The sequence below is a fragment of the Corvus cornix genome, chromosome 3, assembly GCF_000738735.6.
Source record: "Corvus cornix cornix isolate S_Up_H32 chromosome 3, ASM73873v5, whole genome shotgun sequence".
Lineage (NCBI taxonomy): Eukaryota > Metazoa > Chordata > Aves > Passeriformes > Corvidae > Corvus > Corvus cornix.
Genome location: NC_047056.1, coordinates 75,327,074 through 75,348,616, shown reverse-complemented (window position 1 = coordinate 75,348,616; position 21,543 = coordinate 75,327,074). Strand labels below are relative to the sequence as shown.

At 35.9% G+C, this 21,543-nt stretch overlaps 2 protein-coding genes across 3 annotated transcripts in view; both read left to right on the top strand.

Moving 5' to 3' along the window:
- The first annotated feature begins 4 nt into the window (after window positions 1-4).
- Window positions 5-21,338, top strand: UFL1 (UFM1 specific ligase 1). Its single transcript, XM_010403867.4, is given in 20 exon segments — window positions 5-126; window positions 815-960; window positions 1,837-1,865; window positions 2,620-2,717; window positions 3,542-3,656; window positions 3,899-4,029; window positions 4,672-4,730; window positions 8,025-8,171; window positions 9,260-9,435; window positions 9,776-9,955; window positions 10,309-10,429; window positions 12,637-12,759; window positions 14,471-14,591; window positions 15,445-15,608; window positions 16,720-16,779; window positions 16,782-16,849; window positions 16,990-17,070; window positions 17,832-17,917; window positions 18,336-18,516; window positions 19,215-21,338. Coding segments are annotated over 20 exon segments (2,376 nt in total). The 5' UTR covers window positions 5-49; the 3' UTR covers window positions 19,428-21,338.
- The window catches only part of FHL5 (four and a half LIM domains 5), a 28,614-nt gene continuing 26,787 nt past the window's right edge, over window positions 19,717-21,543 (top strand). For both annotated transcript variants that reach the window (XM_010403879.4, XM_010403888.4), the window contains exon 1: window positions 19,717-19,801. The gene's annotated coding sequence lies outside the window, so the exon portion shown is untranslated. The remainder of the gene's footprint in view (window positions 19,802-21,543) is intronic.

Genomic DNA, 21,543 nt, shown 5'->3' with positions numbered 1-21,543 from the left:
CCGCTCTCTGCCCGCCGCCGCCCTCCCGGGGCTGACGTGTCGCGGCGCGATGGCGGCGGCCTGGGAGGAGATCCGGCGGCTGGCGGCCGATTTCCAGCGGGCGCAGTTCGCCGAGGTGGCCCACAGGTGAGCAGGGCGGCGCCGGCCCCGCCACCGAGCCTGCCTGCCGCTCCCCTTCCCCGCGCCGGCCTCCCCCCGCGGCCCCGGCCCGGGCCCCCCGCGGGGCCCGGCCAGGTACGGCCCCTCCGCAGGTCCCTGTGTCAGTGCCGGGAACCCCGCGGGCCCATCTGGGACCCCAGAGCGCGGACAGGCCCACGGAACCGACTGAGTGTGTAGTCACACCTAAGTTCGAGTTGCTCAAATCGTCACGGCACCAGAGCTCGGTTTCTTCCTTTATGTCTGGTTGACCAATTGAGGTAGTTGCCCAGAATTTGCTGTTGTTAAAAATAAATCCGAAATGCGCAAAAGTAAAATAAAAACGCGCAGAAGTATCAAAGACACGGATTCCGTAAGTATAGGCGTTCCTAAATTCACCAGCAGGTGCGTTCTTACGACTGACAGGGCTGACAACTGCTCAGGAGGAGAGTAAAAGTTTTGGAGAGATGACTCCCCTAAGTGAAGCCATATGGATGATTTGGTGGGTGATAAGCAGGATAAAGACATTAGTTTCTTTGTCTGAAAAAGTATATTCGCAAAGAACCGCAAGTAATCTTCATTGTACTTCCCGTGTTTAGCATATTTGAAACATCAATTTAAAGGTAATTTTAGCACGTACTTCCTTAGAATAACTGCTGGCTCCTTCTGCTGTTGATAGATTGTCAGAACGGAACTGTATAGAAATTGTCACAAAGCTGATAGCAGAAAAGCAGCTGGAAGTAGTGCACACTCTTGATGGCAAGGAGTATGTCACTCCAGCACAGATTACTAAGGAGATCCACGATGAGCTTCATGTTTGTGGTGGTAAGTGTGGCATTTTCCTTCTTCGTTTGTATTTGGAAGTTAATTTTAAAGGCTACAGAAAGAAATTGAAAGTTTTCAGTGCCCTTAATCTTTCAGAAAAAGCTTTCTTCCATTTGCTTCATCTACACAATAATTCATCTACTGCTATTTTATTTTCACTTCAGATCTGTGTCAAGGTTTTAGGTAAGCATATCAAGATATGTTACTTGGTTTATTTTCACACATGCAGAATTTCTGACATAAAAGTTGTATAAAAATGCTTATTAAAGAAATTTGGCATTTTAATATAGTTAAGTACCTGGCCCAGATGTTTGGGCTTGTCTTGGAATTTCAAGGTCATTTTCCTTTCACACCATTAGTAATAATAATATTTGCAAATTATCGTTGACAGGTGTTTTATTTTACCCATGTAAAGAGCCACCTGTATTGGAAGATGTGACTTAGATATATAAGGAAGCAAGTACTCTTCAGACAGCTTTTTGTTGATGGCTTTAATGAGCAGGCAGTGTATTGTACTTTGAGTTATACTTAAGGATGAGTTTCACAATATCATAAGTTTAGAAAAATTAACTTCTTATTATGTTCATACAGATTAGCCATTTTCTCTCTGTTACCACAGGTATGCCTCAGTTTGTGTTATGCCATTGTTTATCATACCAGTGGGACAGCTTGAACTAAATTAAAATTTGCCGGGTTTTTTGTTAGTAGCATCATGCAAAGGTAGAAAGTTTTAACAATCTCTGGGTACTCATGGACTAGTTTAATTGGTCTACAGAAAAAGTAATTAAATATTGTGTGCACAATGAGCTGTACTATATTCTAAATCTGTTCAAATATGTTTCATGTACTAAAAGTGTATTTTAACTTTTCTTGAAGGTCGAGTTAACATTGTCGACTTACAACAGGTAACTTTAGTTATAAAAACTTTATACTTCTCTATTTTCTTCACCATTTGTATTGTGAGTATGCAGTTTATTAGTTATATTCCAGCTAAGTTATTTTTTTAAAACAGAACAAATTTATGAAGATCTGGTAGCTCATGTCAGGGTACTGCAGATTACTTAATGCATCAATTTATTGCTTTGTTGAAAACTCTCTGCTTAGTGATAATCTAGGACTTCTGAAATCGCCATTGATATATACAGTTTTTGTTTATGAACTCTTTCTTTGTAAACTAAGGAGGGCAGACAGAAAAGAAATATGTTACCCATTTAAATTTAAAGCTGCAGGAGCATGCATAATTAGCTTTGCATGCCTCTTTGGATCTTCCCTCTTCCTTCATTATTCTCTTGTCTCCACTAGTCTTTGTCCTCCAGTAGTATTCCTTTGCAGCTAATTTTCCCTTCAGGCTTGAGCAAAATTACTTGGAAACAGAAAACCTTCATGAAAAGCAGTTTTCTATTTTCTGGTATTTTTTTATCACTTTCTGATTTTTTTTTTTTATTATATAGATTTCTTTTAACCTTGCCACAGTTGCAAAGAGAGTTTTTTTCCCTAAAGCATTGGTGCTTTATTCCAAAACACAGATAAGTGTGTGTGTATGCAACAGTAGAAAAAAGTAAAAGCATCTTTCCTCAAGGTATAGGAATGTGTAAGTAACATGTCAATGTTTGAGAATGATTTTCAATTTAAAGTTCTGATAAGAGGTGTTTTTTTTAGGTAATAAATGTGGACCTTCTACACATTGAAAACAGAGCTAATGACATAGTTAAATCTGAAAAAGGTATTCAGCTTGTTCTGGGACAGCTTATAAACGAGTGAGTACCTTCAGGAGCAATATGTATAATTCATGCTGTATTTATTTTTTAAAATGCAGACTAAATGTAGTGTCCAACCTTTGTTGCTTCTGAAGTGAAATACTTTTTTCTTGGCTGATTTGGTGGTGATCAGAGCTACTTTAGGCAAGTGAAGCCTATTTCAGCAAAGCATCCAGTGAATCCATTGTGTAAAGGCCTTACTGAACATTTGTGTTCACTGTCCTACATTCAAGGGCCTTCATTTCTTACCCAGTGTCTTTGTGTACAGCAGCCAGATCTCCTTTGCTCTCTGGCTTTGCTGTCTGCCTCAGCCACTGACAAACCTTTTCACCTCTTGTTTTACCTCACAAGCCTAAGATGTTTGAGCTAGTTATCTCATGGCTTTCAGCACACTAACAACCACTGGAGTAATACTCTTATGGGGTTGTCTTTTTGATTGATCAAGCTTCAGGATCTGGTCTTGTCAAAGAACATGAAGTTCCTGGCTCTCTTGAAATTCTTAAGACCTGTCTTGCTTGCTCAAGGCATTTTCTAATTTTCGTTGGCATGGTGTTTTCTCTTTCTTAAAATTTTCATACAAGTAGATAAATGGCCCATCTTAGTACTAGCTACCTGGTTCACAGGCTTTTTTAAAAAAAACAACACCCATTTTCACTTACACTGTTCTCCTTTATTCATTTAAAATAACTTTCAGTTTATTTTTGCAAAGATGCAACAGAAAGAGGTATATTAAAATAGACCAGTTATTCAGTATGTGATCTTGAGGTTGACTTTGAATGTCACACTTAATGTGCTGTCTTGTCTTTTTCTTGTTTTTACAAAAGGAGTTATCTGGATCAGTTAGCGGAAGAAATAAATGATAAACTACAGGAATCTGGGCAGGTGACAATATCGGAACTCTGCAAGGCATACGACCTTCCAGGAGACTTCCTGTTACAGGTGATGAAAGCCACCAACCTGGCAAATGCAGAATTGGTTGTGACCACCTTCTTTCTTTATCTTTGCAGCATCCATGGCTGTAAGTCACTGTTTCGTACAAAATCAGTGCTAATGTTATATCTTAGTTTTCATTGTGCATCTGCAAACCATACTTCTGTTTTCTGCCAAGTTCTCTGTGTTAGATACCCATATATGTTATGGAAGAAGGCATGCTTAGAAAAGCTCAATTCGTCTATTTACAGGCATTATCCAGGCGTTTGGGCAGAATTATTCATGGACAACTAGACCAGGAAAACCGTGGGGTGATTTTTACAGAAGCCTTTGTGTCCCGCCATCGAGCACGCATTCGTGGGCTCTTCACTGCAATTACTCGGTAAATTGCAATGGCTGCAACCACACATTAAAGTATTTTTGCTATAGGTCTTTATGGGCCAGATTCACTTGTGATGGAAAAAGAAAAGAAAATAAAAACCTATGGATATATTCCCCTAACTGTAGTTCAGTTCCTGGGACCAACACTCAGTTAAGTGAGTGTTAGACTCACTTGTTAGAAATGGGGACCCCCTTTTGAAATGAGAACGAGGGACGTATAACAATATACAGTATGCAAAGTACTTTAGTATTTTGGCTGAAGAAAATGACAATCTGTAGTTCTTTCACTTGTAGAATATCTATCCTCTTGTCGTTCCACTGCTCCCTAGTCAGTTACTTATTGATGAGGTTGCTACATGTGAATATAGACAAGTTTTTCTTATTAAATCAGTAAATTTCTGTGTCACCTTGTAGAAAAACTTAGCAGAAGTTTTCTTACAATTAATTATCATAGCTTTGTCTTACAACTTCACAGTAATTCAAAATTAAAACTTTGTAAGCTATTTTAAACATTAGTGTAGCACCTTGAGGCTAAGATGCTACATAATTTTGTTAATCTAGAGTAACCTCTCTTATTTCTGGATTCTCCACATCACTTTCATGTCATTAATTTATATTGTTTTGTTTTTTCTTTTTTTCCAAGGCCTACACCTGTAAGTAGCTTGATCACTCGGTATGGATTTCAAGAGCACTTACTTTACTGTGAGTTTCATTCAGAATATTTCGTGTGTTTGTTAGGAAATCCATTCTTCATTGCTAGAAGTATGCTTTCAGAGAAGGGTTTTGGTATGTAGCCTTAATTCTGAAATACAGAACAGTGTGTTTTTCTTTAGCGTAGAAAGTATTAAACCCTTCGTCTGAAGGGATGTTCTCTCCATCCAAAGCAATGAAAACATTTGTTGACAAGATGCCTCTGGGGGCAGAATGATGCAAGAAGTACAGTACTTATTTATTCATCTCTTTCATTATTTGCCTTTAGCTGCTAGCAGTTTTATCAGTGAAGCACACAAAAGGGAACAGATTTTCTGTAGCCAAATGGCATTAACTGCTCAGGATTTTATTTACTGACTTTTTCTGTCATAATGGAGGCAAAGCTTTTGTTATACTCTTAGTTAAATGACTTCATATGCTGAGGGATAAAACATATCCTTAAACTTTTTGTTTTTATTTTCCACAGTTCCTTTTCTAAATAGAAATGCATAAAGATTCCCTATTCAGCTGCTGCAATCTTTAAGCACTACTTGTTTGTCGCTTTGTGTGCCCTCTCCTATCTCTCTAAAATGCTGCTTCAAGCATCGTTAGTCTTCTATGCTGGCTGACCAAGTGCTGCTGGTCTTTAAAATCCTTTAATAGTTTTCTATGTCTACTCATGAACCTTAACGCTTCTCTTGTTTGATTGGGTCTTTTTGCCTTCAGGGCATTGCTCACTTTAGCTCCACTGAGGTATCTCTCTGCTTACTCTCTGGTTCTCTGCCACAAGCTTATTCTGAAAATTAAAATCTTAGTACTTAAATAAAATCATATAAACATTCTGCTTCCACGTAATAAATTTAAAATTCCACTTATTTTTTTTTTTAATATGCCATCCAGGTATTCATAGATTAAAGGGAAAGTCTGTTCAATTGCATTATAGTAATGTCTCAATACCCAGCAAATTTCAGTATTTGGTGACAGTCTGTTTCAGATAAGTCCTTCAAGTACATCATCATGCTTTGATCGTGTACCGTATTAATGTGAATTGAAGTTCAGCTGTTTTCCTAACACCAGTGATCATCACAATATGTATTTCTAGTACTTTCATGGGGGTCTTTAGTGAGTTTGTTCATCTTTTTCTTTAGTTTTTCTTACTGTTTCTCATTACCTCTGCAGTTTCTTAAGTTTCAAAGAGCTTTTTATCTTTTTGTTTACTGCCAGACCACATTTGATATTACTGTGTCCATTTGCTGAGATGCCATTTCAATTTCAGAAATGATGGAAACTTGAAAAGTGCCTTTTAATGATGTTAAGTTTTTGCTTTTTATGTTTGTCACTATTAGCAATGTGTTTAAAAGTGGTCTTTGTCAGTTTTCTGTCTCTTCCAGAAAAAAAATGTAAGTTCAGTGTAATATTTGTATCATTTGCAAACAGCTAATTATTTAATCAACACTTGGGTTTAGACAGGATAAACATTATTCTTTGGTTTTGTCTCATAGATGTGCTGCTATTTATCTTAAGCTTGCATAAAGTCATGATAAAAAGTAGTTTTAGAAATGAGAAACTCTTTCACTTAAAACACTCATTACAAAGCATAATGAAATCACAGATGTTCTTCATTTCTAAGCATTATGTTACTGGTGTGGGACAGACATAGAGGGACACTTACCGTCTTTGCCAGACTGTGACAGAGACCTAATAGGACACTACAGACTACTTGGTCACCTTTAAAAATAAGTGTGACTTTATGGTTGTTCTACAGAGGTCCTGTTGTTTTAAAACAGAATACTGTCCAGATATAATTGTAGCAGGGTCTGTGAAATCTCTGAGAGTACTCCTTTGCCCTGGAGTTTTAGAACTGACACTTGCTAAATACAGAATTTAATTGATACCTTCATTTTACTTCTTTTCTTCTGACATCTTCATTCCCTAAAGACTTTGGTCCATTAATAGATTTTCAGCCAATTTTGTGGAGCTGTAGTGAAGTCTAATTCTTTTTCCTAAAAACTTTGAATAAAACAAGTTTAAATTTTAACAGAGAACCAATCTATATTTTATGACAATTGCTTAAGAGGAATAGGCACACTGACTCTATTTTCTATGGTAACTAAAATATTAGGAAGTATAAAAATCTAATTTTATTTCCAGAATTGGTCTTATAAGCTCCATTTTATTCAGTGTAACTGAACCATGGCAGAAAATGATTTCTGGCTCTTGTCTTAAATTTCATAAAGATCTATCTTGTTTAAATCAGTTTCTCTTTCTTCTGCATTTTTTCAGTGTAAGTATTGTTCAGCTTTGCTAGTGGCAGTTGTGTTCAATAGCTGCTAGCTTACAGAGGCTCATCTTCACTATGGGCATATCTGACAAAAACTATCATGATTTAATATGCACTGTTTCTTCTGGAACGGGGTTTTCAGGTAAACTTCCCTGCATAAGTGAGCTAAACCTCTGTGTGTTGTACTAAGCATGTTGTAGTGTTGGCTGCTGCTCATATTTAATGAGGAAGAGGACTTGCTATGTGATACCATTTGATGTTTTGTTCCAGAGTAAAATCTGTCTTTTAATGAAATAGAAAAGAACATAAACTGAGTGTAAAAATAGCCATCTGGCAAAGCTCTAGAATTCAGCAGAGTTGGCAGTTGATGTCATTGATTTTTTTAAATACATCTCTTGTATGACAAAAAGGCAGAAGCAGAACATAGGAGGCAAATCAGATATTCCTGTGCAACTTTAATGGATTTTAAAAATCTTATTTAGCACTGAGAAGTGCTTAGTACTTTGGTACTACCAGTTACCAATATGTTCTTTGTCAGCAGTATTTGTACCTTCTCAAAGGTTATTATTGACAAATGTGTTACGCAATTTAGATAATGACTTTTCATGTAATTTTAGTATGTTCAGATCTCTCTTTTTTCCATCTTGGTTGACATGCAAGAGGTGAATTCAAAGAGAAAATTTTTAATAAAATGCTAATATATTCTACTCTTCTGGCTAGAGAAAGATTCTTCTATGTCTGCATTTTTAAATTACAAGCTAAAACTGGCCAGATATATGTTCAATAAAAAACATTTTGATCCTGCCCTTTCGGCTCACTCTTTGGAAACATTGTTTGATTTCCACAGCTTTCCTGAAGAAATTCTCGTAAATGTTAAAAATAATTGATAGAGCTCAGCATTGTTTCACTAGAAGCACGAATTGGTGGGAAGAAAGAAGAAACAAACCAGGGAAAATAATTACTATCTTTTGATTAATGGATATACTGACTTAGGAAATGTCTCTTCATGTATTTTCCTCTTGTAGCTTTGCTAGAAGAACTTGTTAACGCTGGTCGTCTGAAAGGCACCGTGGTTGGTGGGAGACAGGATAAGGCTGTGTTTGTTCCAGACATCTATTCCAGGACACAGAACAACTGGGTGGATTCCTTTTTCAAGCAGAATGGTTACTTAGGTAATTAATCTATATTCTTACAGATAAAATAGCTTTCTAAAACTAGTTTAGGTAATTGGTCTTATCTTAATCTAGTTTGTGCTTAGAGTGAAGCCTCATAAGGATAAGTGGAAATCAATACAGTGGTTGATAGTCCTTTGCTAAAAGACTGTCTTGATCATAATGATGTGTGTTACTGTATCACAATGAGCTGTATCTCAGCGGAGGGAGCCGTACTGCTAAACAGTTGCTACTCCTCAAAAACGGGTTACAAATGCTACTTCTATTACTGCTCTGAAAACACTTATTAGCCTGCTCATTGTAGAGTTTTCAGATCATCGTGGCTGGAGTTTCAGGCTGGATGTCCTGATTACAACCAGACTTTGGCTGCTAATAGTCCAAATGTGCAGTACTCAGGAAGAATTTTTTTCCACAGTGGTGTTTGTAGAACTGGAGTGAATAGCACTAGTGTCCTGATTTGAATCCAAACAATTCTATCTAACTTCAAGCTGATGCTGGATGATGGTGTTTTAAAGCACCACGACCTGTGGGAAAATGTGGATCTGAATAAAGAAAGGAATGTACCCTTATGGTCCCAAGGGGTCAGTCCCTAAGTAGCAGTTGCTCTTGGAGATTAGAAAGGTTTGCCATAACTTACAGTGATAGTATTAAGTGTTCCTGTAATACTGCTTGACTGATGGAGTATGTGTCAGTCGTTGAATGTTTTCCACACTAGAACGGCTAAATAGTTGAAAACAAAACACTTGGACACTGCATGTATTGTAAATATTGTTTGTGCTATATTAGAATACTTTGGAAAGGTATGACTGCAAATATAAACTTAATGGTATAAGAATCTGAAAAAAAACAGTTTTCTAAATTCAGACCAAAGTCATGTCCATGATTTAATTTTCATACTTCTATTAACAACATTTAGATGTAGCTTGTACTGAGCTAAGTTTTAGGTCAGCATTAGCTTAAGGCTGCATTTACTTGTGTAAAAACTATGTGTAACTCTTCATTTCCTGCTTTCAACATAAAGTCATCACATAAGATCTTGTCTGTATATGAAGGAACTAAATTTTAACAGACATCTAACTATTTTATAGAATTTGATGCATTGTATAGACTTGGCATCCCTGACCCAGCAGGCTACATTAAAAAAAGATACAAGTCCGCACAACTCTTATTTCTGCGAGCAGCTTGTGTTGGTCAAGAAATTGTGGATCAAGTTGAAGCCTCTGTGGAGGAAGCCATCAGCTCTGGAAACTGGATAGATGTAGCAGTAAGCAATCCTTTCGGTTGTTGCTGGATTTATTTATTTTTTCTTATTTTTGTGTCAAATGATACTTTATTGAAACTACACATATGTATAATGTGTTTGGTCTGTAGCTGTTGAGCTTCAGTTTGAAGAAGTTGCCATGCATTTGCCCAGAGGTAACACATATTTCTAGAGCAATGTTGATTTGTGATGCTAGAATATTTAAAACAGTGTGTACTCTTAAATTACTACCTTTATTTGAAAAGTGCAGTGTTTTCTAAATAGTTATCAGGTGTCAAATGGCACATCTGTATTCTGTTTATCCACATACAAGATTATTGTACGTTGATTTCCTTTACCCTAGACTCTTCTGCCCAGCTCATTGTCAGTGGAAGATGTTGGGATTTTGCTTCAGCAAGTGATGAGATCTTTAAACAAAAGCTCTTCAGGTTTAGTCTTCAGTGACACCATTGCAGTCAGTGAGAAATTTCTAAGCACCTGTGCTGACCTCTTTTCTGATCTGATGCAACAGAAAGCTGAAAAGGTACAGTAGGTTTTTTTATTGGTCAAGATGCAGTTCACGTTGAGTGTTGGGGTAAAGCTGATGTGACTTTCTAGTCGCTGTTACCACTTCTGTACATCTCATCTGAAATTCAACTGGAGAAAAAGCAAAACAACTTAACAACAGGTTTCTATATTTAATGGGTGTGATTTAATGTACATTCTGGTGCGCTCAGGAAGCGCAGTCACACTAACAGTTTTTCTCTTCATGTGTTGCACTTGGAAAACATGTTGATTGATTAGTGCGCTTGAAAATGGCAAATGGCTTAAAATGTTTATGTTTCTTCCATTGCTATGTGTGTCTTTTTGCTATGAAGTGCATGTTCTTCATTTTAGGAAATCAAAAACAACCCTGTTAATTTAATCACTGAAGAAGATTTAAAACAGGCTTCTTGTTTAGAGAACTCATATGCTAATAAAAAAGACAAAAAGGATGAACGAAGAAAGAAAGCAACAGGTAAAACATCAATATATAGCTTAAGCAAAAAACAAACAACAAACTTGTTTTGTCTTGGACATACTCAATATAAAGTTAGTATATTTTGTAATCTATCAAATGCTTCCAGTCCATTGCTTAAGATATTTAAGAAATAATCCAACCACTTACCTTTATACTGTGGGTGTGGATACATCTCAGCTATGCCCATGAGAACTAATTTCAGACTTAGAAATGCAGAGGTAGTACCATAAAGGTCTCGAGTTAGTTCAACACAAGGTAACTTTTTAGAAGCAAGGAATCCTGTGTCCATTTATTATTTTATACAGTGTGATCACATAAGACTGAATAAAACCAGTATTACCTCAGGGACCTCTGTGCCATGTTTTATTACACAGTATAGATAACACTTTTAGTCTCTAATTTTCAGGGATCCAGGAAAATTAATATATTTCTTATTATTAGTCTTGAGATGTTGAGTCCAAAATAACTTTGTCTAAATTGAGAATGATTTTTTGAGGTTTTTTTTGAAGAATACTTGACATCTTTTCTGGGAAAACCATGCCATAGAATTTTCTGTTGTTTGCACGTGTAACAGTTACTTGGAGATTAAGTCACCCCAAAACAACAGTTTACTTTGAGGTATATCCTGGATTAAATTAATCTCAAACCTTACTCCATTTGTATGGTGACTGTTTGGAATAGATTTCAATTGAAGGAAGAATAAAAATGTGGGGGTTTAACCCTTTGAAATTCTTCTGACTTTTAAAACAGTATTCAGTCTGAAGACTGCATTTTGAGTCCCAAAAACTTTATGTTGCTCTTGTGTTTCTACAACACAGCTGAGAAATCTGTTGAACTCACGTGCAGCGTGTTACTGTGCTACTGAAAGTAAGAGAATTAGAGCGCAGATGCATCTGACTTAATTCAGTATACTCATCTGCAAAATAGAACATTCTACTCTTAAAAAAAAAGTATGAGTAGGCCTGAGTTGACATGGAAATTAAATTTATTCTTGCCAGAAGAGATGGCAGATTTTTCTAGGCCATAGCTGAGGTAGAGAAACTTGAACTTCAATTGAACTGTCAGAATTACTTCGGTTTCCAGCCCTCTGAGGAGTGAGACTCTACTGAGCCTGTACTACGTGTCTAGACAAATTCCTATCCACAGGTAACATGCTAACACCATCAGGAAGCACTACCCTGAAATGTTTTATTATGGACTGTAAATGTACATTACCTAAAAACACCCCAACATAACAGGTTTATGTAACTGTAGTGCAGTCACATTTCAAATAAGCTTGTGAAAAGCCCCAATTTTGCAGTTAGCTTTATAAGTAGTAGCATCTTGTCTTTGTATTTCCTTTTCTTAAACAATAGTAGTTACATAATGTAGTTACTTGAAATCTTGGACCATATTTAAATGGAAAAATGCCTACTTTCTCAAGGCATAGTGCATGTAAGGCACCGTGGTGTTTAAATTTCTTCCAAGCGAAAAAATAACAGAAGAGGCTATGAAAAAGGGAACAATGACCAGAACAGCTTGCCTTGTGGAGAGGGACTGTATAGCAAATTGAGGTTCTGTCTGCAGTTGAATACATTGATTGCAGGACTTCTGAACAAAGTAATTTGTTATGTGTGTGTCAGAACTGGAACATCCCGTTGCTCTGTAGTCATCTAGGAAAAGTCAAAAAAGATTGCATGCTCTAGTTAATTGAATGCGTGCTTCCAAGAATATTTTGGATAAATGCTTATAGTGTAGGATTCTTTCTCTGAAAATTAACAAAGTTACATTGTCTAAAATATTTTTGACAAGCTCAGTTATTTAGCATCATTGAATAAAAATGCTAAATGCTTACTAAGATGCTATTTTCAACCAACAGAAAATCCCCCATTACGTTATGAACTCTGATACCTCATCTGTTTTTAGCTGAAGAAAGACGCTGGTCTTTTTTTTTTTTTTTTTTTTAATTACATGTGCATTTGATATTAGTGGCCATGTTTATTAATGACATTAGCTTAAACAAAGCTTTGCCTCAGTTGCTTTTTTTTCTTAAGAATGAAACTTAAAGCCCTAAGATTCTGGAATATGTTTTCTAGGTTGTATTTAGAATCAGGTTGTGGTTTTCAATCCAGCATTAACAAGTAACACAGATAAATTACCATGGTATTGTAAACTTTTTAAGTGCTACAGCTTTCCTGTGTACTAAGCAAGTAATTCCCCACCAGAGGGCAGTGGAAGCGTGAGAGGAGGAGGCGGTGGGAATGCCAGAGAAATAAAGATTAAGAAAACCAAGAAGAAAGGCAGAAAGGATGCTGACAGCGATGAAGAGTCACAAGGGACTGCCACAGGTTTGTCATTTTATTTTAGGAACTATCTATTCATATCTATTCAACATGATTTTACTAATTGCTTTTTTTCTACACGTCTGTTCTTCCCCCACTGTTTAGGTAAAATCAGATAAAATGTCAAACAAGATAGGAATACTGTTTAGTTAAAATTGTGTCAATGGATATGATATTGCTATTTAAATTAAATGGACATTACATGTTCACTGAAAAGTATAGCTTAGTCTTTAAAAAAGAAATATAAGTCAAGGAAATAATAATATTTTATATTTATTCTTTTATGTCGGAAATGCCTTAGACTTCGGGGTGAATGTTACACTTGATTTTGTAACACCTGCTGCATAGTGTATGATAAATGAATGGTCTAAATTAACAAATCGTCACAATCAAACAGTTTTTCTTCATAGGGATAAAATATACAGTCAAAACTAATGTTTTGATAGTTTTAATATCACTTCTTATTGGTCCCTATTTTCTCTACCTTCACTATTACAAGGAGCATGAATGGCTTGCTAAGAAGCAAAAGCCAACGTTGTTAGATTTAGAGCAAACAGTAGTTGCGAATGAAGCCATTGTGTTCTTTCGTTCGATGGAGAACCAGAGATGTGTGCTTCCATTTATACATAGTGTCCAGACTTTCAATACTGACTGAAAAATACTTTCAAACATGATATTTGAAGTGTGAAGTACAGTATAGTAATTGTGTTTGATACTGCTCTCAGAGTACTATAATTCACATATAAATGGAATTATTTTTCAGCACTGCTCAGTTACTGAGTAAAACAGTGTTCAATCACTTTTTTTTTCATGTAGGCTTTCTGTTTTACCCTTATTGCTGCTTGTATTGCTGTATTATAATAAATAGCTATAACCACAATCTGAAGGTAAAATCAGATGAAAGCATTCAAATGTAAATAAGATCCTTTTTAAAACCTGATTTGACCTCACTTTTCACTTGTTTATAATAACCTTGTATGTTCATTACTACTGTGGCACAACGAGGAACATCATTGGTGTCCGTACTTTCAGTTACTTTATGTGCAGAATAAGCCTGTTTTAAGGTGCATCTGGAACATGTCCTTTTCTGCTTCTCTGTCATCATTCTGATCTCATACTTATATGTAAAAACTGAATTCTACAGCACCGGGAAAACTTCATGTTTTGTGCAAAACCGAAATACAGATGCACTAAATCATATGCATATAAGTTGATTTTATTACTGGAACACCTTGTCTGGTTTAATTTATCATGTTTCAGATTTTATACTGTAACCTCAAGTTTAGGATACTGTGTTACATGATTGTGTGCCTTACTAAATGGAGTTTAAAAAAATAAAAGCACCAACCTTGTGAAATCGTTCAAGTAGGAACACTATTCAGTTTTAAAATCTATTTGGTCTTAGTGACATTATGTTTCCTGAACTACTGGGCCAAGCAGTCTGAAGAAAACTCTCACCAAAAATGCATATCCTCATACACTACTTAAGTTGTTTATTACAGAAACTACTAAGTGATCAAAAGGGAAATTTTGTCAGTTTTTCATGTGTGTAAAATTCAACTGTCATGTGTAATCATCCCTTTTTTTCCACTGTTGATAATGTATTTCTTCTGTGGTGTTCGGACTTTGACATTTTCCAGTGTCTCATGCCACAGAGTAATTGCAGCAATACTTAATGGAATGTTTTCTCAGTGACTGTTGTTCATGGCCGCTACAGGTAGGAATAAGAAGCTGGAGTTCCCTTTCATGTCACAAGAGGAAATTGAGGATGTTTTAAAGACCCGCATGCAGGATTGCCCTGAAGAGCTTATTACAGAAATTGCTGAACATCTAAGAAGGTAATTTCAGTAATTCAGCTGGAGTTAGAAAATCTGTGATTCACTTCAGTTGAACCTATGCTTCAGTCTGTTTTCTTGATTAGAAAAAAGTGCTTTGTTGATAGAACTGAACCACAATATTCTTTTTCTGTACATCTCCATGTTACACCTGTCTTACATATTAGAAAGCTGTGCTGACACAGTAATGTGCTTCTGTTTACTATGGTCCTGAAAGCTTATTTTCAGCTTCATGGGTGTATTTTCACTCCCTTACACTGATCCATGCTGGGGTTTCACCAGTCTCATCTTCTAGACAGTCTTTGGTATATGTTCATGTTTCCTGGTGTCTGTGTCTCCGCTGGTACCCATGAGAACTGGGTAGTAAGTTATGTCAGCAAACTGAGCTATGCAAAGATGAGCAACTTCTTTTAAAAGATGTTCCATACCAGAGAGGATGTGTATATGTATGTTCAGAGCAACAGGAACATAATAAGACTGCAATAGCCAAGCTCGAATAAACTTGGAGTGCAATAGTAACTGCATCTTTAGAAATTTGTTCAGAGACTCCTGAAAGTTTGTGAATAGTATTGTTTCTGAAAATCCTTTGTCTTTCACCTTGTTCCCACTGAGGATGTTATACACGTACTGTAACATTAGTACATCTGCCATTAAGTAAATTTTAATTTCCTTGTGGGGTTTTTTTTTCTGATTCCCATTATTTGCTTTTTGTTTATCTTGCCATTCTATAACATTCATGTCCCAGTCATTTACTACATAATGAGGTAGTTTTCTCTATTGTTGATATCTTTGGAAAAACCTTGTTGAGTTTCACACTTTGCTCAATGTTTTCTCCCTTCTACTTTCCTGTTCTAAGACCTTTGACAAAAACTTACCAGGAAGTTGTGCGTTCTGTTTTTACGTCTTCAACATCTTCCTCTGGAGCTAACAGAAGACAGGCTATGAAGGACTTGCAGGAGGAATTCTCAAATTTGTACAACAACATTCGGTTATTTGAAAAGGGAACAAAGCATTTCACAGGTACAAAATATATACTTTGAAAAATGAATATGCTCCTTCAAGGGTGTTAAATTTATTCCAGAATCTACATTAAAGATTAGACAGGAGCAAGAGTTTAAAAAGGAAAATCTAAAAAGAAAAAACTTGTGATGTGTTTACTATGCCTAACACTGCCCTTATGCTGAAGTCCATTACTTTGCACAGTTATTGAAATACATTCGCTTTATTTCATATCCATATTCTGTTATATCTTATGTCAAGATAACTCTGTTCTTGTCTTTCTTTCCCAACTATTTGCATTCCTTCCAATTTTTCACTGTCTAGGTGAAAAAAAAAAAGAAAAAATTAGTAAGATCACTTTATTCTGTCAGCTGTGCCACTAATGAAAGAATTGAATACCACTTGTTTCGAAGAAACTGCTGTTTAAATCTCATGGGTTTGATACTGAACATACCTGCTGATTGAGGAGAGTCTGTGGGAAAGTGGTAGATTAGTTTTGCAGGGGGATACTTTGCAAGACATGACAGAAAAGTTAGCATTAGGAAAATACTGTAGACATTTCCAAGATTCTCTGCTGTATTCAGCTTTCTTTTAGAATTTTCCCTGTGTAAAACTTCTAGCAGAAGGAAACGCTAGCAAAACAGCCTGATACTCCTGTATTTTGGAATATATGGAATTATTTCCCATTAGCCTTTGTTCTTGGACATGTATTCTGTAGCTTCTTTTTTTTTTTTAAATTCCAGTATTTCAGTCTTAAAGTCACATGCCTGTTCTTCTGTTTAACTCCTTGTCCTGGAGAATTTTCCTTTGCATGCTTTTGACTTGATCAATAGCAGTGGTTCAGGAGGATTGACTGTGCAAGGGCTAGTTAGTTTACTGCTTATACAGATACACCCTTGAAATACTAGCAACTCATTAAAATGTTCTTACAGAATGGAAAGCTCACATTTTTCACTGAAGAATGTTCCACAAGAATGTTACAGCAAACAAGGGATGTTAACTTCAAGTATCCAGATAACTTTCTCATACTACTCATGGTTAATGGAGTCTCCAGTTTAGAAAGTGCTATGATAATATCATAGGAATCAGATACCTGTAATAAGTGGCTTTAATCACTTACTTCTTTTAACAGATGATACTCAGACTAACCTTGCCAAACACTTGTTGAAGACCCTGTGTACAGACATTACAAATTGGTTTTCAACTTCCTGGCATCTGAGTCAATGATGACAACAGAAAATTACTCTACAATCACAAGTGAGGTACAGATATAACAGTTCCTTTCTAACAGTCTCAAGTAGATCAGTAATGTTTGTGCAATAAGTAATTGCTTCAGTTGAAATATGCCTAATCTAAAAAGATAATTAATATTACAGATTATTTCTATTCTTGTCCCATACAGGGCAGAATCAAGATTTTAGGTAAACTGCCAGAAGATACCAAAGGTCCTTTAACTAAACTGCATACTTCTCTGAATGGCAAGGTAAAGTGAATCCAAGTTCAGATTTTCTGTTCTGCTGATACAATTCTAATAAATAGCTGGCACACATAGTGTAGTACATAACTGCTGCTGCCATGAAGAATGAAGGTAAAAGAATCTTTTGAATTCATGTAAGGCAGTGAGAGAGAGTTGTGTTTTCATGTCTGTGAATTTTCAGAGATGAAAAGCTGATCTTGCATTTTGATACTGATAGTCACCTCTGGCTCTTTGCTGCCTGATGGAATCCAGTGTGCCTTTCATGGGCAGGTGAGAAGAGTGCAAACTGAGGGAGAACCTCCAGTGTAAAGTGGTTGATGTTTCTTGTATTTTTTTCCCAAAGTTCTTGATTGTTCTCCCATGTATTTCTTAACTAGTAAAATTACGGATATTTTGAAAAAAAACTAAACGTTCAGATTATGGCAGTGTAGACACAAGGAGAGTTATTTATTAATTCTTTTATGCAAAAAGCTATAGTGAGGTGTTTCTTAATAAAATATGTATCTGTAAATAATTCTAGAACATGTATTCATTTTTTAATTTCATTTCCAAGACAAATGAATTACAATTTGAGTTAGTATTTAAGTATATGAGCTGTTGCAAGATGAACAAAGGTAATTTCTACTAAATACATGTTACTTTCTCTTTTTTCTATAGTTTATTTCAAGTGTATTCACAGTCATCTTTTGTGTGATTAATTGTGAACAGTAGTTAAACTTTTTTATAATCTGCTAACACAGGTTAAATATTTATATTGTTTTTAATAGAGTATAGAAGATTTTCTTTTGTGCCTTGATTCTGCAGTGGATATTTGTGGTATTATGGTGAAAAAAGGAGACAAAAAGAAGGAAAGGTACTTTAATTTTATTTATTCTATGAAATGTAGCTATATTGCTAAATCTGGTTAGTATGGGAGCAGTCACACTGACTGTGTAAGTAAGAGGCAGTCCTCCTTCCGAACTCCTTAACTGAAAAATAGAAAGTCAAGCAGTCCTGAATCCATGGGAGAAGGAAGAGAGGAGAATTCACATTTAGCTAATTTTCTTGATTCACTACTGTCTGCAATATAGTGTATAAATTCTCTAGGGGTCTTTCAAAATCTGAACTATGCCAGTGATAGCACTTTTTAATTATTCTTGAATTTCATATAAATAAATGGTCTATTAGAGGAGAAAATTAAAATTAATTGATGTTAGGTAAGTTTTTAGCATCTGTGGTCAACTACTATATCATAGAATCATATTTTTGTTTAATGTCTTCTTGTTGCTTAGGCAAGTCCTGTTTCAGCATAGACAAGCTCTGATTGAACAGCTCAAAGTCACAGAAGATCCAGCTCTTGTTCTGCACCTGACATCAGTATTGTTATTTCAGTTTTCAACTCACTGTATGCTTCATGCACCAGGAAGATCAGTACCACAGATCATTAATTTCCTAAGTGGCAAGATCCCAGAGGTATCATTTTCTAGCTTTTTAAGGGGAAATTACCTTTTTTCTATGACAGAACATGAAAGTTTTGCCTTACACTATTTCTGCTGCATAAACCTGACACTGTTGGGTTTCATATCTAAATATTACTTTATGTACAGAATATACAATTCCTCTGATCTGTATTGTATGTCAAATCTATCATTTCAGGGATCTGTCACCAAAATTTCTTTTATAAAATTAAAAATGAATCTGTTACTAGTCCTTTGCCTTTATCCATGGAGACAGCCCTGTCTTGGGGGATGTTACAATTCTTACAACTGAACGTTTTTACAATCTCTTTCCTCTGAGCCAGAGCATCGTTTCTTTTTAAACTTTTCTAATGCAGCTTTAAAGAAAGATGTACCTCTTCAAGAGCAAATACTGAAATTCTGTATTTTATAGTGCCAGAACTAGTGCAGTTTACTAACTGCATTGTTTTTATGCTTCAGTGGTTATTGTCCTGTTTTTCAGCATGGATGCACATTCAGTTTTCTGCTGCTTCGACGATCTCTCAGAATTTAGGTTGTCAAATACTTTGTTGGAAATATATTTCTGTATCACTAACTCTCTTTATCCAAGAATGGGAGAATGCTTTTTAAAAAATTAAATCTTTAATTATAGGTCTGTCTACCTTCTCTGTAACATTGACATTCCCTGGTTTTTTTCCCATTTTTTGCTCTCAGGATCAGCATTTGCTGTTAGTCAAATACCACGGATTAGTGGTGAAACAGTTGATGAGCCAGACTAAGAAAACTGAACACGGAGACAGTGACACAAAAGATAACATGGAAGAGGAGGAAGGAGCAGAAAGCATTCGAAAAGAGCTCCAGGAAATCACTACCTCTATCAAAGATCTTGTTCTCAGACCTAGAAAGTTTTCTGGAACAGAGGAATAAACTATTATTCAGTGCATCCAACTCCATGATAGAGTCAGATTTTATTTTCTTTTATGCTGAAAAAAAGAGACTACAGAAAGTGCTTGACAAACTTTAAAATTTGGCTTGTAGTAATTTGCAAATCACAGCCAGGGAACACAGCTGCTGGCTGATGGTGGCAAATGGAGTTTTGTTACTACTACAGTGTACTTTTAACACACATTAATGTAGATGTGGCAGAACACAGTTGTGGACACTTTGGTTATGAAATCAGTGGTTTTCAATTGGCATCTTCATATGAGGCCTCAAGAAATTACTCTTCAAATAACAGTGTATTTTGTTCCACACACACAGAGGCTGATAGTTCTACTTCCCTGATTTGGATTTCTAGTGAGGTAAGGATTGCGTATAAGTGTCTATAAGCCTGTCTATCTTAATTTCAAATACTGATTTTTAAACATACTCTGATACCTAATAGCATACCAGCAAAGGCCATCTTTACTCTGGTTTTCAGTTTCTGTTCACTGGACTCACACATTTTGAGTACAGGTGGATGTTGATACACTTTAAGGGAAGTGACCCACTACTAATGTGAGTTTCAAAATGTACTGAAAGTTCATGAACATCAGCACACTCATACTACTGATGGATTCTGCTAATGTCTGAAATAGCTGTCTGTTTAAAACTTGTAATTCAGGCAGAGGAGGTGACACTTTTGCATTGGCATTTTGGGAGCAGATAAATACTGTTACACTTGCCATATTGTACATGCCAGGTGTTCATTCAGCAGACTTCTTGAGTGCTTAGTCCAGTTCCCATAGCAGGTAGAAGCATTTGTTTACACTCTGTCAGCTCTTGAGAGAACTTACAGTGTTCTTTATCTGAGTTTCTTGAAAAGAATTTAGTTCATGATCTCTCTACATAAACTTCATAGACAGAAATGTTGCTTCCCTCAAGTTTTTTGCCAGCGTTATTTTTACATGAGCAGTACTATATGTCTTCAGGAAAGTGCAAAAATGTGAAAAATGGAATTTGGCCACTATTAATGGCATAATTCTTGTATGGCAAATATACTACTTACTTATTTTTAAGAGAAGGTAATTTTCAAACTGGAAATATGTACGTTCTATTACTTCAGTAATACCCATTGATTTCACGTGTGTAATTTCAGGGGTTTGCATAACATCAAGGTTGAGTAATAAAAGTAGAAACAGTGTTCTTTTCACGAAAAATGTCATTCACCCATTCTTGCCAAAATTGATGCTGAAAGAGAGCAAATTCTGTGCAAATTCTGCTCCATTCAAATATTTCTGTTTTGCAACAATTCACCTATCCTGTGAGCTTAATCATAAACGTACCCAAGCCTGAAATTGCAACAAGTGAAAGTTGAAGAGGCCAGGTATGGAACCCCAGTAACAGAGTAACAAATGTTAAGGTAATTTTGGTGATGTAAACAATAGAATTTTACACACATTTAAAAGGCAATAATGCCAATGCTGATCTTTTATCAGCCATAAGGCGAAACAATTCGGAGTTGCAAGGCAGAAGCAAAGGTAGTTGTTTCTCTTTCCTTGGCTGGAGGTTATAACAGCTGACAGTAAAAGACAGTGAGGAATAAAAGATGGAAAATATTCAGGTTGTTGGACTTTGTTGAAGAAATAGTTCGTATCCAGGGAATAGGGTTGATTTTGTGTTATTTGGCCAGAATAATTAATAAGTTCCTATAATGAATGTAAACAATTTTATATGACATTGAGCTATTTTGTAAATAATATGCCGTATGAAATTCTTTATGCAAATAAGAAATTATTTTAATAACATTAAATGATGAAGTATTTAAAGAGCATTCTGTTGACTTCACCAGTGTTTGATCATCTTGCAACTTGCAGCTTTCAAACAGCAATTGGTAATACGCACTGTTAGAACACACCATTCTGAGTGTCCCTGTATTTTTGTTTGATACAGTTTTATGGTGGTATAATTATGAACTTACTACAGAATTTATCATGTGTTCAGCTTGCTATATTACAGCCTATTTTATAAGAAGGATTAAAAAAATAGATTCCTTGAAGTAGATAGTGGAAGCACTGCAGTTCAGAGATATCTTCTGACTACTAACAGAATTCAAGGAGATGTG